The sequence below is a fragment of the Giraffa tippelskirchi genome, chromosome 6, assembly GCF_054371585.1.
Source record: "Giraffa tippelskirchi isolate mGirTip1 chromosome 6, T2T-mGirTip1v1.2.pri, whole genome shotgun sequence".
NCBI lineage: Eukaryota > Metazoa > Chordata > Mammalia > Artiodactyla > Giraffidae > Giraffa > Giraffa tippelskirchi.
This window is the reverse complement of record NC_137280.1, coordinates 125,204,873-125,221,691: the sequence shown is the minus strand read 5'-3', so window position 1 is coordinate 125,221,691 and position 16,819 is coordinate 125,204,873. Positions and strand designations below refer to the sequence as shown.

The 16,819-nt window shown below is 39.2% G+C and overlaps 1 protein-coding gene and 1 long non-coding RNA gene across 4 annotated transcripts in view; one reads left to right on the top strand and one right to left on the bottom strand.

Annotated features, from left to right (window-relative positions):
* Positions 1 to 16,819, bottom strand: part of PCDHB1 (protocadherin beta 1) — a 107,755-nt gene that overhangs the window by 48,208 nt on the left and 42,728 nt on the right. The window contains exons 2-4 of one of the 3 annotated variants that reach the window (XM_081501064.1): positions 8,154 to 8,242; positions 4,637 to 4,708; positions 1,667 to 4,209 (exon numbers count right to left, since the gene is read on the bottom strand). In XM_081501064.1, coding sequence (XP_081357190.1) covers positions 2,218 to 4,209; positions 4,637 to 4,660 — 2,016 coding nt within the window. In that variant the 5' untranslated portion in view covers positions 4,661 to 4,708; positions 8,154 to 8,242 and the 3' untranslated portion in view covers positions 1,667 to 2,217. Of the gene's footprint in view, positions 1 to 1,666; positions 5,323 to 8,153; positions 8,243 to 16,819 lie in introns of those variants that run through there. The other 2 variants (XM_081501063.1, XR_014056928.1) reach the window with 2 other exon arrangements.
* On the top strand, positions 102 to 16,341 carry LOC145510289 (uncharacterized). The gene is made up of 3 exons (XR_014056932.1): positions 102 to 169; positions 4,987 to 5,115; positions 14,398 to 16,341. It is a non-coding gene; the product is annotated as an uncharacterized LOC145510289 (long non-coding RNA).

Genomic DNA, 16,819 nt, shown 5'->3' with positions numbered 1-16,819 from the left:
AACAAAGACAATGTCAAGTTGAGGGACATATTTGTTAACAATAAGCTTATTGTTGTAATCATATGCTGTATACCTTAAACAGTGCTATGTCAATTATACCTCAATGTAACTGGAAGAAATTGAGAGACACTTTACAAATAACTGACCAGTACTCTTCAAAAGTCTCAAGGTAATGAAAGACAAAAGGTTAAGGGACGATGGTGGATGGTAGAAACTAAATTCATTGTGAGATCCTAGATTGGATCCTTGAAAAGAAAAAGGACAGTAGAATAAAATCTGAATAACATTTGTAGTTTAGTTAATAGAATTGTACCAATGTTAATTTCTTAATTTTGTTGACTGTGCTATGGTTATGTAAGATGGTAACATTAAGGGAAGCCAGGTAAAGAGTATATGATAACTCTATACTATTCTTGCAGTTTTATGAGTCTAAAATTATCTCATAAGGAATTTAAATCCTTTTAAAAAACTTTTGTTGTAACTTGAAACTTCCAGTAGAAATGTAGATACATATGCATTTCAAAGTTAAATAGGTAATTGAAGCTATTTGCCCAAACTAGAGGTACTGCTCTACCCTTGGAATAACAGGTACAAACACTGTGCTTATGTGTGCTTAACATACCCCTTGTGGGTCTGCATTTACATGTTATATAAAATAAGGTACATAACTAAAGACTCATTAAAGCAAACTCTTAAGGCACAATTGGTAATATTAATTGTATCCTTGCTTTTCCGGTAAGCGGCCTGAGGTGACCCCTAAAAATGGTGCGCTATTCACTCGACCCAGAAAACCCCACAAAATCATGCAAATCAAGAGGTTCAAATCTTCGTGTTCACTTTAAGAACACTCGTGAAACTGCCCAGGCCATAAAGGGTATGCATATCCGAAAAGCCACCAAGTATCTGAAGGATGTCACTTTAAAGAAGCAATGTGTGCCATTCCGTCGTTACAACGGTGGAGTTGGTAGGTGTGCAGAGGCCAAACAGTGGGGCTGGACACAGGGTCGATGGCCCAAAAAGAGTGCTGAATTTTTACTACACATGCTCAAAAATGCAGAGAGTAATGCTGAACTTAAGGGCTTAGATGTAGATTCTCTGGTCATTGAGCACATCCAAGTGAACAAAGCCCCCAAGATGCGGCGCAGGACTTACAGAGCTCACGGTCGGATCAACCCCTACATGAGCTCTCCCTGTCACATTGAGATGATCCTTACTGAAAAAGAACAGATTGTTCCTAAACCAGAAGAGGAGGTTGCACAGAAGAAAAAGATATCCCAGAAGAAACTGAAGAAACAAAAACTTATGGCCCAGGAATAAATGGCCGCAAAAAATAAATGCAAATAAAAGTAAAAAAAAATAAAATAAAATAATTGTATCCTTGAAATATGTTAATATTTGCAGTTTCTTTTTTAAGTTTAGAATGAGAGAACTTAAAATAGCTTATAAATGCAGAACAGTGATGATCAACAAGAAATTGAATTTGATTCCCTACTCCATTTTATGAATGATACGCTAGGAACTACCTCTTTCTTAGTTTCCATGTATGTCATCACATCAGCATGCTCAGAGGGGAAAATGGCTTAAGATCAACTCTGATAATAGGTGAAAATCTTTCTTTTTTAAGGCCACTTAATTGGTATTAATGAATTCTTTTTCCTTTAATATCTTTTGTAGACCTACTTGTAGTCTGTTTTTTTCCTCATCCACTTTTCATTCTCCACATTCAAATAACTGTTCTCTGATGAGGAATGAGATAGGCATAAAGAGACCTAAGACTTGCCTAAGGCCCCCCTAACTTAATTTTAGCAAACATTTGTGAACTGAATCTCTTTAGCCTTATATCTGCCTTTATATTTGCAAAAAAAGGCAAATCCTTTTTCTTCTTCTTTATCCTTCCGCCCATCTGGTTATCTATTGAGGACCACCATTCACCAGACATTTGCATGATTGTGAATGGTGGTACAAGATGTTGATCCAGAAATGATCTCTACTCATCAAGGGACAAAAATCTAGAAATTACTCAATAATGATATATTTCTACTTCTCAACCTAATTGCTTTCTGATACATCAAAACTAGACGCTAGTTCTCTTCCCCTAAGCATGTGTAACTTTCTAATAGAAAATAACTTAAAGGCAAAATAACATGGTATCTCTATGGAACTAAGTGTTTCCAGAGCCAGAACTAGTGAACTTCCACAGGAGACCATGGGCAATGGTTACATACAGTCATCAGATACTTGGGCATGGCCCTCTGACCCCCGAGACCTGTTCCTATCAGAATCTGGTGGTAATCTGGAGCCAGCCTCTGTTTTTGCCTCTCCAGTTCCGTGGGGGAAAGGGAAGTTGGGCATAAAGCGCTTAAGAAACCGGAACTCACTATTGCTAGTGCCAGTGGCTGAGCACATCTCATAGGGACAAGGCTGCGATATGGGTCCACTGGTTCCTTCTTGTACCAGGTTGTTAGAGAAATTGCAGTCATCATAGAAATGCTCTTGAATTGTGAACTTTTCTCTGTGTTTAATCTTCTGGAAGAGATGTATAATGAAGATCACTGTGACAGAGAGGAGAAAGAGAAAGGAAAGCACAGCCAGAGAAATGACTAAATATTTGGTGGATGGATTTACCCTTGTAGGATGCTTAAATGTGTCCCGAAACTGCAGATAGGGCTCAGAAAAGCCATCTACCAGGAGAATGTTAAGTGAGGCAGTAGTAGAAAGAGCTGGTTGGCCATGATCCTGAACAAGAATTACCAGTTTCTGCATCATGGGGTCTCTCTCAGATACCTGACGCAATGTACGGATTTCCCCGTTTTGTTGCTGAACAGAGAATAACCCAAGGTCAGTGGCTTTAAATAGATGATATGAAAGCCAAGAATTCTGACCCGAGTCACCATCCACTGCCACCACCTTGGTCACCAGGTAGCCTGCCTCTGCAGACCTGGGCACCAGGTCATTGCAGGGCAAAGTGCCATTTTGCAATGGGTACAAGATCATTGGACGGTTATCATTGTCATCCAGGACAACCACTCTGACAGTAACCTGGCTACTCAGTGACAGGAAGCCCCCATCAGTTGCCTTTACCACAAACTGAAAATCTTGAATGGCCTCATAATCCATCGTTCTCAGTGCATAGAGTTTCCCATTGTCTGAATTTATGGAGATGTAAGCAAAGACTGACAGATCTCCATTTTTGGGAGGCAACAGGGAGTACGTTACTTTGGCATTCTCACCCAAATCTAGATCCTCAGCAAGGACTTTGCCAATAAAAACTGCAGGGCTGTTGTTTTCTCTAACAGTCAAGATGTAGGAATCTTCCTGAAATACTGGGGGGTTGTCATTAATGTCTGATATTAGCACCTCTATCACAGTCTCTGAGGACAGAGTGGGTGGTCCAGTATCCATGGCAACAAGGGTGATATTATAGCCAGAGACCTCCTCCCGATCCAAGCCTCTGTCAGTGACCAGTGAGTAGGAGTTCCGGAATGTAGGTTTGACTGCAAAGGGAAGGTCTTCTTTGAGGAAGCAGGTGATTTTTCCTCCCACTCTAATGTCCCGGTCTCGGATAGAGAAAAGGGCCACGACAGTCTGTAGTGGAGAGTCCTCAGGGAGAGGGCTGGACACAGAGGAGACTGTAACTTCAGGAGGATTGTCATTAACATCCACAACTTCCACCAGGACTTTGCTGTGGGCAGAGAGGCCTCCTCCATCGGTAGCCTGAATGTCAATGTCGTATGTTTCAATTGCTTCAAAATCTAGGGGCCCTCTTAGTCGAACCTCTCCAGTTTCAGAGTGAATCTGAAATGTCTGGAGAATTACTTCTGGGTTTTGAGCTAAAGAGTAAGTTATCTCCTTGTTGGAGCCCTCGTCCAGGTCGGTGGCAGTCACCGTAGCCACCAGGGAACCGTTGGCGCTATTTTCCGGTACCTGAGCGCGGTACACCAGTCGAGAGAATTGGGGCACGTGATCATTGACGTCCAGAACCTCCACCCGGATGTGGGCGGTGCCAGACTTGGGTGGAGACCCTCCGTCCACAGCTGTAATTGTCATGTTGACTTCCGGCTGCTCCTCTCTGTCCAGGGGTTTATCCAGCACTAGTTCGGCATACTTGGGCCCGTGGCTGCGGAAGCGGGTGTGCAGGTGGAAATACTCGTTGGCGCTTAGGGTGTAGTTTTGGAGACCGTTGAGGCCGACGTCCAGATCCTGGGCGCTCTGCAGAGGAAACCGTGAACCCAGGGGGGTGCTTTCCGGAATCCTTAAAAGAGGCTCCTTGTTTAGGAAAACCGGGGCATTGTCATTGATATCAAATACCCTGATCTCCACGCGAAAGGACTGCAGTGGCTCCACCAGGACTACTTCAAAGTGCAGAACGCATGGGTCGGCTTTGCCACAGAGTGACTCCCGATCCAGTTTCTCCTTCACGAACAGATCCCCTGTCTTGCGGTGGAGCCGGAAATGCAGTTTATTGCCCTCGGAAACGAGCCGCGCCCCGCGCGCAGCCAGCTTCCCTACCTCCAGCCCCAGGTCCTTAGCCACATTAGCTACAAACGAGCCGCTCTCCATCTCCTCGGCCACCGAATAGCGAATGGTTGCCGCTCCCCCCACAGATAAGCACAGAAATAGAAGAGTTCCCACTTGCCTGCTTTGCAGGAGTTTTCTGCATGCAGTCGCCATTCTTTCTCCCAAGCGCACTCTCAGCAGCAGCCGCCACCTGTTGCGGGTACACTTTAAACTTCTTTGCCAACAGGTTCTGGCAACAGCTGCCCTCGGCTTTGCTAGCCTCTAACCGCAGCGCCTCCAAAGGCTAACCGAGCCAGGTGAGCTGTTTTGAACTTGGAAGAAAAATTACGTTGAGCAACCCAACTCCCCAGTCCCCAGTCCCCAGTCCATCGAATGTATTAATAGATATGTTCTCATTCTGGAGAGTTGGGTAGAGTTTGAAATTTGTTGCCAAAGCAACAGCAAGCTCACCTTTCATTTCCCTTTCAGGAAAAAAGAAAGCCCTTGGGAATTGAGAAGCCAATGAGGATACTCGTTAAGCGAGCTTAAGGCTGAAGTCATCGTATCTGTGAGCTGGCTGGGGACGCTGCAGCAACCAGCGAACAGCGAGGTGTTAAGGTACTGGGCACACCCCACACACTGCGCCTGGAGACCAAGGGAAAGGCAGAAAAATCCCACCGAGTCTTCTGAAGCCTGAACCAGCTGGGTGGGGGTGGGGGCTTGGAGGAAGTGATCAGTAGGAAAAAAGGGGACAGACAGACATCACCCTTCAGGAAACTGGGGTCCAGTAGGTACATTGGATAGGACAGCTGTTCAACTTGCCTCATGATATGCATAAATCCATTCTTTTCTCCGGAATCCTCAAATGCTCAAATCCTCAAAAGCCAGCAACTGGTTTGTTACTCATGATTATAATGGAATTAGTACTTATTGGGTATATTTCTATGTACTGGTATGTGTTAAGTAATTCACATGCATTATCTCATTGCATCAACAACTCTATAGTGTACACATTATTTCTTTTTTACAGATGAAATTGAGAGGTTATGTTATTCCCCTAGGGCACTCTACCTAGTAAATATGAGATAACAATAAAGTTTTATTAATTTATTAAGATAATTTAGTTTTGTCTGACACAATTCATGCTCATAATTAGTATGTAAATCTGCTTCCCAAATAATACAATAGATAAACAAAGTGAAGATATATGTTTGGATTTAGATTTTGGAGGAAATTAAATAACAGACTACTTACATATATTGAAAATGGCCCGATAGAAATTGTACAAGGTATTTGTTCAGAGTTTCTTTACTAGTCATAAGATCATAGAATGTTTAAGAATGCACCTCAGAAAGATTAGGTCCATCTCCCCACCCCCTTTTTAAAAATATTTGATTGCATCAGGTCTTAGTTACAGGATTCAAACTCTTAGTTGCAGCATGTGGAATCTAGTTCCCTGACCAGGGATCTAACCTGGGCCCTCCTGCGTTGGGAACACTGAGTCTGAGACACTGGACCACCATGTAAGTCCCTCCCCTTTTTTTAAATAGATGAAAAACTAAGTCCTAAATGATTAAATCACTTGCCCAGTCCATACAGCTACTCCTAGCAATATAAGAACTAGAACCTGTCTTCTGACACTGTCTGACGCTCATTATTCCATCTGTGAAAAACAAAAACAACTATATATAGTGTATAGAATGTTAAAAAAAATGCAGTAGGTAATCTTCAGAATCTAGTCTCTTTTCATTGATAACTTAGTTCAGGACTTGTGGTATTTAATCATGTGAAAGGTGATTTGAGGGGTGGTTTGAAGTAGGACTTGAAGTATGTCAAATATCAACAAATATGGACTTAGCTAAGGGGAAGCTGCTTTAAAAGACCACTGCAATAACAGAACTCACTCTTCACAAAATCTGCGTATGTCTCAAGCAGAAGAAAAAAAGTTTTTTAAAATAAAATTAGGAGTAACTCAGAAAGAATTTCATTGTTGGATATATTAATAATTCTCATGCAGAAGGTGGAAAAAATGGAGGTGGCTAAAACTGTAGTTGGTAATTCATATTAGCCAGGATAGAGAGATACTTGGTCATGTTTGTGGATTGGAAAATGTTCCTTTATGCCTGTTTGTGGCATCTTGTGTTTCTCTTAATCCATCACCATCACAGAGTAGCCATGTCTAATATTGTTGTTCTGTGAACCTGTTTTTGTTCAACACGAGAACAACACAGCCTAGCTCTGAGTATCAGGCTAGCTCCTAACTGTCACAGACTGCTTTTTGTCTTTTTCAGCATGAATACAGCAAAAACTCATTTACTCATTCTATTGTTCCACTGTTCACAGAAGTTTGTCATTATACACGCCACTTTGTACACAAGTAAATACATTTGAAGGAGGGGGCATATACCTAGAAGTGGCATTGGTGTCACAGGGTTTGCTCTCTTCAGCTTTATCTGATACTGCCAAACTGCTTTCTAAGAACTTGTACCAATTACACTTTCATCAGCAGGATAACTTCCAGTTATTCTAATTATTACCAATACTTGTCATTACTAATCTTCTTAAATTTTAACCATTTTTGCTATCTCATTGTAGGCTTAATTTGCAATTCTCTGATTATTAATTCGTGATGTAATAGGGCACTATTTAAGAATATTTTTGGTTATCTTGATAACCTTTGGTTGTGGCAGGGTTGTTCAGTTCTCCTGCCCATTTTTTTCTTACATGGATTGTCTTTTTCCTATTGATTTGTTGTAATTCTTCCTATATTCTAACTATGAGTCCTGGGTATCTCTTCATAATTAAGAAAAAGAGACATGCTTATCCTTAGTTGCTATAGAGCTTATTTTTATATTTAATATATATAGCTACAGGGTTTTTATTGAAAAAGGAGGTATTTCTCCCAGCGATTAATTCATTAAGCAGAAACTTAATTAAGATATAATTGATACAACATTATGAGTTTAAGGTATACAACTTGATTCAATATATATTGCTAAATGCTCAGCACAGTAAATCTAGTTAACATTCATCACCGCATGTAGTTAAAAGTCCTCATCACAAGAAAGAACAAACTTATAAGACCTTTTCTCTTAGCAGTTTTCAAATATACAATTCAGTGTTATTAACTGTAGTCACCACCTAGGAATCTGAATACAGTCAATTTCTAAGTAACTCATTCAAGACTCATAAATTTTAAAAATACATTCTTACTACTTGAAATACAAGAATATGCTGCTCTTTAATTGGATTCCTCTGTATCTTAATTTGTTTAGTTAGTTCCCAGGGTATGTATTAATATCTGCTTGATGGGATTAAATTACACACTACTTTCTTTTTCCTCTGAAACATTTGGACCCTTTAAACATTGTGGTATTTTTTAAGGAAGTTTTTATTCTTTCCAGTGAAGGTAAAATTAGGACCAAATAAATCTACAACCTACTAGGCTGTAATGTCAGGGTCTTTACTCAAAGTCTAGTTACTGGGAAGAGGGGCAAAGTACAGCTAGTAAAATATCATGATGTTTTGGGAGAGTAAAAAATGCATTCCAAAACTGTAGCTAAGTACTAACTCTTAAGCTTTTAAAAAATCTTACTTTGAAATAATTTAAACCTACAGCAGAGTTACAAGAGTATTGACAATTACCCATTACTTACCTATAATTTGGTTTGACCAAATTTTAATTAGACTTCTCTTCTCCTCATAGACCCCTGAACTTTAACTCATCTCCAGACTCAAACAAGTCCTGAAATAACAGAAATCCCCCACTTAATGGTTCATTCAGAGAATTGACCAACCATAGAGGGAAAAATACTCCTGTTCCATCACCATTATACCATCTGCTCGCTGTATCCCCTTGCCATACTCCCACACAAAGTTACTGTTAGCCCTGCCTACCTCTCCCTTCCCAGGTGGCTTAGATGGCAAAGAATCTGCCTGCAATGCAGGAGACCCAGGTTTGATCCCTGGGTCAGGAAGATCCCCTGGAGAAGGAAATGGCTACCCACTCCAGTGTTCTTGCCTGGAGCATTCCATGGACAGAGGAGCCTGGCGGGCTATAGTCCATGGGGTCAAAAAGAGTTGGACATGACTGAGCGACTAACATACACACACACCTCTTCCTAATTTTATTGAAAAATAACTTTTTTTTTTCCTGTTTGAGACATTCGCAGATTTTGTGATCAGTGAGTTCTGGTATTAACAATAGTCTTTTAAAACAACTTCTCCTTACCTAAGTCCAGACTTGTTGATATTTGACATAATAAGCAATAATAAGTAACCACCTAGATTCACCAGTTTAGCTCCATTTGTTCACTTTCTCTCATATATATATATGTGTGTATATATATATATACACATACACACACATCTATATATATATGTGTGTGTATATATATATATACACATACACACACGTCTATATGTATTACATACATCATACATTATATGTACATATACACATTTATTATTCAAAAAGTCACTCTCCCTGTTAAATTCTATGGGAAGAGTATACCTCTCTGCTCCATTGATGTTGAATTTGGCCATGTGAATTATACCAAACCCTCACAATGGATTTAGTTTAATTTTCCATTTTGGGCTTGACCCTATGAGTTCCTTTGGCCAATGCGATATTAGCAGACAGCATTGAATTGTGTCCTTCAGAAAGCTGTGTTTAAATCCTAACCTCTAGTATCTGTGAACGTGACCTTTTCAGATATAATCTCATTAAGATAAACTTATATGGAATTAGGGTAAACTCGAAGTCCGATGACTGGTATCCTTATAGAGATTTAGAGGCATGCAGACACACACAGGGAAGAACGCTATATAATGATGGACATAAGAGACTGGGCTGATACTGCTATGAGCCAAAGCATGCTAAGGATCACTGGCAACAACCAGAAGCTAGGAAATGGTAAGTAAGAATCTTCCCTAGTCTTCAGAGGGAGCAGAGCCCTGCTGACACCTCGATTTCAGACTTTCAGCCTCCAAACTATGAGAGAATTTAGGTTTGCTTTTCCAAGCCACCCAGTTTGTGCTAATTTGTTGTAGCAATCCTAGGAAACTAATACACAGAGTAAAGTAACCTGTGGCTTGAAATGTGCTGCTGCAGTAACTGTCCTCTTGTTCTTCTGCCATGTCTGTAAGAACATTTTCTGGATAGCCCACTGATTCAAAGATGAGGATGGAACAGCACTGGACACAACCCGTATACTAAAGGAAGCACAGCTCATCTCAGCCTATGTCTTCTTACCTCCAGAGATATGAGTGAGAAGTCACGTTGTTTTGAGCTATTAAGTTTTGTGCTGCATTATGAGAAGGAAAGGCAGGGAAGGAGGAGAAAGCAAAAAGAAAGAAAGCTGACAGAATGGCAACCCACTCTATTATTCTTGCCTGGAAAATTCCATGGCAACCCACTCTATTATTCTTGCCTGGAAAATTCCATGGACTGAAGAGTCGGAGACAACTGACCACATACACAAACACACACACAGAGTATGTAAACATTGAATTTCATAGTGAGCTAGTTGCACACATTTTAACATATCCCTAGATATCGCAACATGGATGTCTTAAAAACAAGGGCATTCTGCCACGTGACTTCAAATACAGTTCTCACACTCAGCAAATTTAACATGAACACTACTACCCAGTATTGTATTCAATATTCTGATTTCTTCCATTGTTTCAATAATGCCCTTTGGGGCTGTTTTTTTAAATCCAGGATATAATCAAGCTTTGCATATTGTATTCAAATATCATGTGTTTCTAGTTTCCTTTAAACTAGAACAGTTTAAAGAAAATATTTGCCCTTTTTTCATGACATTGTCTTAAAGAGTCATTTTACAGGATATCCCTCAATTTGGGCTTTGTGTCTTCCTTAAATTCAGATGAAATATTTTGAAATCAGTACTGCCTTGGAGATGTTGTATTTTCTATGCATTACATCAGAAGGCATATACTGTCATTTCATCCCATTACTGATACTAAGTTTGACACAATTTTGTTACAAAACATGGTTGAAAAACCTTTCAGTTTGAAAGGTACCACCTTTTAAGTTTTCATGATGAGTTACCTTTGGAGGGATGCTTCAAAACTGAATATCATGTGGAGAAAAGGGAACCCTTGGCACTGTTGGTGGGAATGAAAATTGGTACAGCCACAATGAAAACAGTATGGAGATTCTTCAAAAAATTAAGAGAGCTTCCATATGACCAGAAATTCCATTCCTAGGTATTTATTTAGATACTTAATTTAGATACAGAAACACTAATTAGAAAAGATATATGCACTCCTTTGTTCATTGCAGCTTATTTACAGTAGTCAAGATACGGAAGCAGCCTGGATAAAGAGGATGTGGTGGGTGCGTGGCTGTAGGGGTGTGACTTAGAATATTGGGGCTTCTCTGCTGGCTCAGATGGTAAGGAATCCACGTGCAATGCAGGAGACCCAGGTTCAGTCCCTGAGTCAGGACAATCCCCTGGAGAAGGGAATCGCTACCCACTCCAGTATTCTTGCCTTAGCTATAAAAAAGAACGAAATCTTGGCATTTGTGAAAACATGGATGTTCCTAGAAGGTATTATGCTAAGTGAAAAAAGTCAGAGAAAGACAAAAACTATGATTTCACTTACATGTGGAACCTTAAAAGTTAACAAACATAACAAAGCAGGAACAGTTATAGATAGAACAAATAGGTGATTTCCAGCGGGGGGGTAGGGTGGGTGGGTGATGAAATAGGTGAGGAAGATTAAGGAGTACAGGGAGATTAAGAAGTATAAATTCCAATTACAAAGTCAAGAGGATGAAATGTACTGTGTGGGGAATACAGTCAATGTTGTTGTTCAGTTGCTAAGTCGTGTCCGACTCTTTGTGACCCCATGGACTGCAGCACGCCAGGCTTCCCTTTCCTTCACCATCTCTACTATGTAATATTAAATCACTGTGTTGTTTACCAGGAACTAACAGTGTTGTAGGTCAACTATACTTCAAAAAAAACAAAGTCACAGAAAAAGAGATCAGATTTGTGGTTACCAGGGGGCTGAGGTGGGAGGGGGAATTGTATGATGGTAATCAGAAGGTTCAAACTTCCAGTTATAAGTAAGGACTAGGGATGTAATATACAACATGATAAATATAATTTAGCACTGCCTTATATATGAAAGTTGAGAGTTTTCATAAGGAATTTTTTCCTATTTCATTTTATACCTATATGAGATGATGAATGTTCACTAAACTTTTTGTGATAATCATTTCATAATGTAAGTCAAGTCAATATGCTGTATGCCTTGAACTTATATAGTACTGTATAAAACTGGAAGGGAAAAACTAGGAATATTCTGTTTCCAAACAATTTTAGTACTCAGTGCTTTCCAACATCCTTGGATGATACTTGCCTATATTAATATATACTTATACAAGTATCTGTGGTGTGTATTTGTGTATAATCATGGTATTTATATTTTCAATCCATTAAAACAGGTTCTTTCCTTTCCATCCCTCAGTTCATATTTATATTAGCCTTGTACCAAAGTGAGAATCTTTGGTTCCAAACACCATCAATATATTTACTCATTATGTGTATACTTAAACATGATATTTTTACAGTAAGATTTGGCAGTCATGATCCTTGGCATTTGCCCTAAGTAGCTGAAAACTTATGTCCACGCATATGTTTATAGCAGCTTTATTCATAATTGCCCAAACCTGAAGCAACTAAGATGTCCTTCAGTAAGTGAATTAATAAACTTTGATATATCCAGATACTGAATTAGTCTTTATTATTCAAGCCATGAAAAGATAATGGAGGAAAATTAAGTGCATCCTATTTAAATGCATCCTAACAAAGTGAAAGAAGGCAGTCTGAAAAGGCTGTATACTGTATGCTTCTAGCTGTAATTCTAAAAATGGCAAAACTACAGAAACAGTAAAAAAAAAAAAAAAAAGAATGGTTGCCAGGGCTTAGGGATGAGGGAGGAAGACTAGGTGGAGCACACAGGATTTTTTAAAAATGAACTCTATTACTACACATGTGTAACTGCAATACTGGCTAATATGCCCATTGGCTGTTTCTATTTTTGTATTCAAACTTGAAATAGTCTTTTAATATTTGTTATAGTCATATTTATAAGTGTATCAGTATCTGGGATACTCACTATTTTCTTTCATATATACTCCATAAGTTTAAAAAAAAAACTTTCTTAGGAGCACATTTTAAAACACTGAGTTCACACCTGAAGTTTTAGACTTTATTGTTATTTTAGGGTTATCCTTTTATTGTTTATTTTCATTCATTTTAGGTTTCTTATTCCATTTGGCAGGAACAAGAGGTTTTGAGGGTATAGACATCTATCTTAGGCAGCTCAACTTATTGCAGCTGCTTTTGATCTACCATCTGTTGCTTTAAATGACAATACCCCTTATGGTTTACCATGTGTATGTATGTATAATGTTTCTGTCTTCCACAGAAACATAAGAAGCTTTCATATAAACCAATACCATTTATAGTCCAGATTTATATTACATTCGTACTTTAAACTAATGGCTTTCATACCCATGTTGACTCTGGTAGGAAAGGTTATAGGTCTCTTTCCATGAAATCTGACAGGTGTTTGAGAAACTTCCCATTTTAACCAAATGGAGTCTAGGTTAGAATGTTAATTCTTCTCTTAAACTCTGACCAATTTATCTCCTTTATCAATGAAGATAATTCAAGTAATTTTCCCCAAACTTAATACCTAAATTTTTATTGAAATCAGTATTTAAAAAAAATGTTTTATGTCTTAAAACAAATGATACCTGTATTTAATGATACCTGTATTTTCTGTGTTAAGATCCATAGAAGAGTAAATGAGAAAACATAACAATACTAAATATTAAGTGGGTTGGCTGACAAAGCCAAGTGTGCCTCTTGGATAGTGCTTTTTCTGTGGTTGCCAAGTTTAAGAAAGAAATTCATTTTTACTCAGTTTGCTAGAAGTGATTTTACGCTATAACCCACAGATCTGAAGATATAGTAAGCCTTTGGTTATAAAGCAGTCACTTGTTTCAGAATTATGGGGAGAGAGAAATTAATAAGGAAGAAGAGGTTACCATCAAAAACATAGAAATTTTAAAGTCAGTTGGGATTTTGACATTACAGCCTCTTAAAAAGTACCCACCTTCCCATAGTATTTTTATAAATATAACATTTGAAAGAAGCATACCATTAACTCTTTCTTCTGTTTTATTCTCATTATCAAAAGAATACTTACTCAGCAACCTGATTAATTTCAGGGACTCCCCACCTGAAGTTAAATGTACAAATTTCACAGTGACTATAAAAGTACACAGAGTGAAAATATACAGGGTAGACATAAGCATACCATAACTTTCCTATACTGCCAACTCTGATAGTTTATATACTAGTCCTGGAAGAAAATAAGAAACGTGAGTTTTTCTTCTAGAATTCTTATGACCACTTAACCACTTCCTAGTTATAATTATAGTTGTTTTTTTTCCTTCCAGAAACTGAAATCAGAGCAGTACTCTTGGCTAAACTTTCTTGAATGTATTCGGCTAACAAGATGCAGCTTCCAAAGCGTTTCTTTCTGTAAAATGTACTCTGTGAATACTTTAGTAACTGTTTCTAAATGTCTATAAAAACAAATACTTTTCTAATAGCAAGATATACTGAAAGAAATGATTGGGAAATTTTAAACATATTTGCAAATTATTTGGGAAATGGTAGAAGTGCGAGATCACTCTCGGAATTCTCAATTCTCCTATACTTCTGTGACTTTTAAAAATAGCCAGATCTCCCCCAAACCACTTTCTGAGGTTCAATGTTCCAAAACCTTTAGGGTCTCAATCCAAAGTCCTTTTTGAACTTTATCAAAAGCATTTTCCTTATGTACCACCAGATGGCAGATGGATCCACTTTTTGGAGTGCGAACCTGACCCCGCCCTACCGGAAGTTGTCATGCGAAGGACCCCTCTCTGGCCACGCCTAGAGTTCAGCACCATCGACGCGGACAGCGACACCGCCCAATGTAGTCCCATGACTCGCTGCAGAGATTTTCACCTGACGGAGGAACTGGCCAATCCCAACTGGTTCCAAAGGCTGCGTGACTGACTAATTTACAATGCCAGATATGGAGGGGGAAAACTCTTGATTTGGGACATAAAGGCTGGCAGAGGAAGCAGTTAATTTTAAATAATATTTCATAATGCAAAACCCTAGGTTTTCCTTCTCACTGCCCATCAGATTCTAAGTGCATTCTTGTAAATGCTATCTTCCTGTGCGAGAGACAGTACATTAACCAACCTTGGTGTGTTGGTTTATTCCGACACAACGCGTAAGACAACGAAGGCGGTACAAACGTCCGTGTGAGTTATGGCGGCCAGTCCCTTTTCTTGCACAAAACTGCGTGTCAGATTTTCTAAGAATCCGGTATGGGGACAGACTGCTTTTTCTGCACAGTTTTCTAGTTAGTCTCAAGAACCCAAACAGCAGCTCTTTTTGTTCACATGAAATTACTATTTTAGAGAGGTTGGACTGAAACACGAGTGTGATCTAGAAGGTGACGGTTTAGGTGTCATCTGTCTAGTTGCCTAGCAACAAATGAGACAAAAAGAGCACATTTACAGGTTTTAATTCACATCTTAGAACAGCAAAAACCCAAGGGCAAATGAAAATGGGCTCAGGACAGTGTAACATATTAACTAGGTCTAGTGTTTAGAACCACTCTAAGTCTCAGTGTTGGGGCAGCATGTAGGGCTAATGGGGAAAAGTAGCCGTTGAAGGTGAACAGATAAGCTAAATGAAGCTGATTTATACCTGTACTTTATTGATGTGGTATGGATTGCTTTCTCTTTTCCCACTGTTTAGGCAGCAATAATTCATACCGTGAACCAGCAGAGGGCGAGTCGACTGCATTTTTTGTCCCTAAGACACTCCCTCCCTTCACCCCCACCTCTTCTCTCATCCATTGCCCAGAGGAAATTAATTTACTAGGTTCTTCAAATATAGACCAAGGAAGGAAGGTGTGAGGGAGGGAGAGCAGCAGTGCAGAACTCACCAGGGCGCCTGCCCTGTCAGCTTTGGACTGGAGGCTGCTCTTGTGTCCCCTTACTTGGAGCTGCAGAGGGAATTGCAGGTTTTCCCAGGAGGGGGCAGGGATAAAAAGCAGCCTCGCCTGAGAAAGATATTTGTGATTACTAGCTTCAGAGAGTTGGGAGAGTCACAGGTAACCTGGTTACACGACAGATACAACCTATGAAGGTTTGAAAGAGAAAAGAACCAGTACCTTTCTCAGGACCAGTAATAGCTCAGTATGCTGGAACATGAGCAACAAAAAAAAGGCTCTGCTCTTGCTTCCATACTCTAGGGACAAAAATGGGGTGGGTGTAGGGAAAGGAAAAGATGAAAAACTAAGAGTCTGACTGAGTTGTCCTTAAAACAGAACAAGCAAAGCAAGCCACTCAGGGGGCGAGACAATGAGAAAAAGCCTACCAGAATGCAGGGCAGAGCAATAAAGCATGCTGTACAAAGTTAATTTATTGTCAAGCGGAGCCCTCTGCATTCTGGACAAGCATACCGCTGGCTCCAGAGGGGTGTTTTACCTTGTTTTGTGAGACTTTGCAGAATCTTCTTGGGCAGGCAGCCAGAAATCCCATTAATTGGACATGCCCTTTCTTTCCACATATTTATGTCTCAGTCTCAAACTAGTAAAATTAATTTTTTCTGGAGGCCATTAAACTAAATTTTATGTGGCATTGCATTGTCTCTCCTTCAGTCATTAAATTTCTGTCAAGCTTGTTTTTAAAGGACCATTTCATTAATAAATTCAATTCATGAGGAAGTATGATACTCTGTTAAAGCTGATGATGGGTAGACCAAGAGTAAGGTGTTCTAGGATAGATCAACACTTTTTAGAAAGCATGATTTGATTCTATTTCATCATTAATCTTACAGGTAAATTCCACTTTGATGGAGTTGTATTGTACACCTTTGTTTCTGTAGCATTCCCTTATAAATTTATAAACACTTATAAATTTTCCATGCATATACCAAACTTCATTCATTTACATTAGGATGCAAACAAGTGCTTAAAACTGGCTAATATAATCTCCCTATAGAAGCCAGAATTATCTCTTAAAAACTGAAGTAGTAAGTCACTGAACAAGTACTTAGTAAAAGAGAATGTTTGAAAAGCCAATAAGCATGTTAAAAGGTTTCAACATCATTAATTATCAAAGAAATGGAATTTAAAACCACATTGAAAGACCTTTAACCACCCAAGAGCTGACATTTTCAAGTGTTGGACAAGGATGGGACAACTT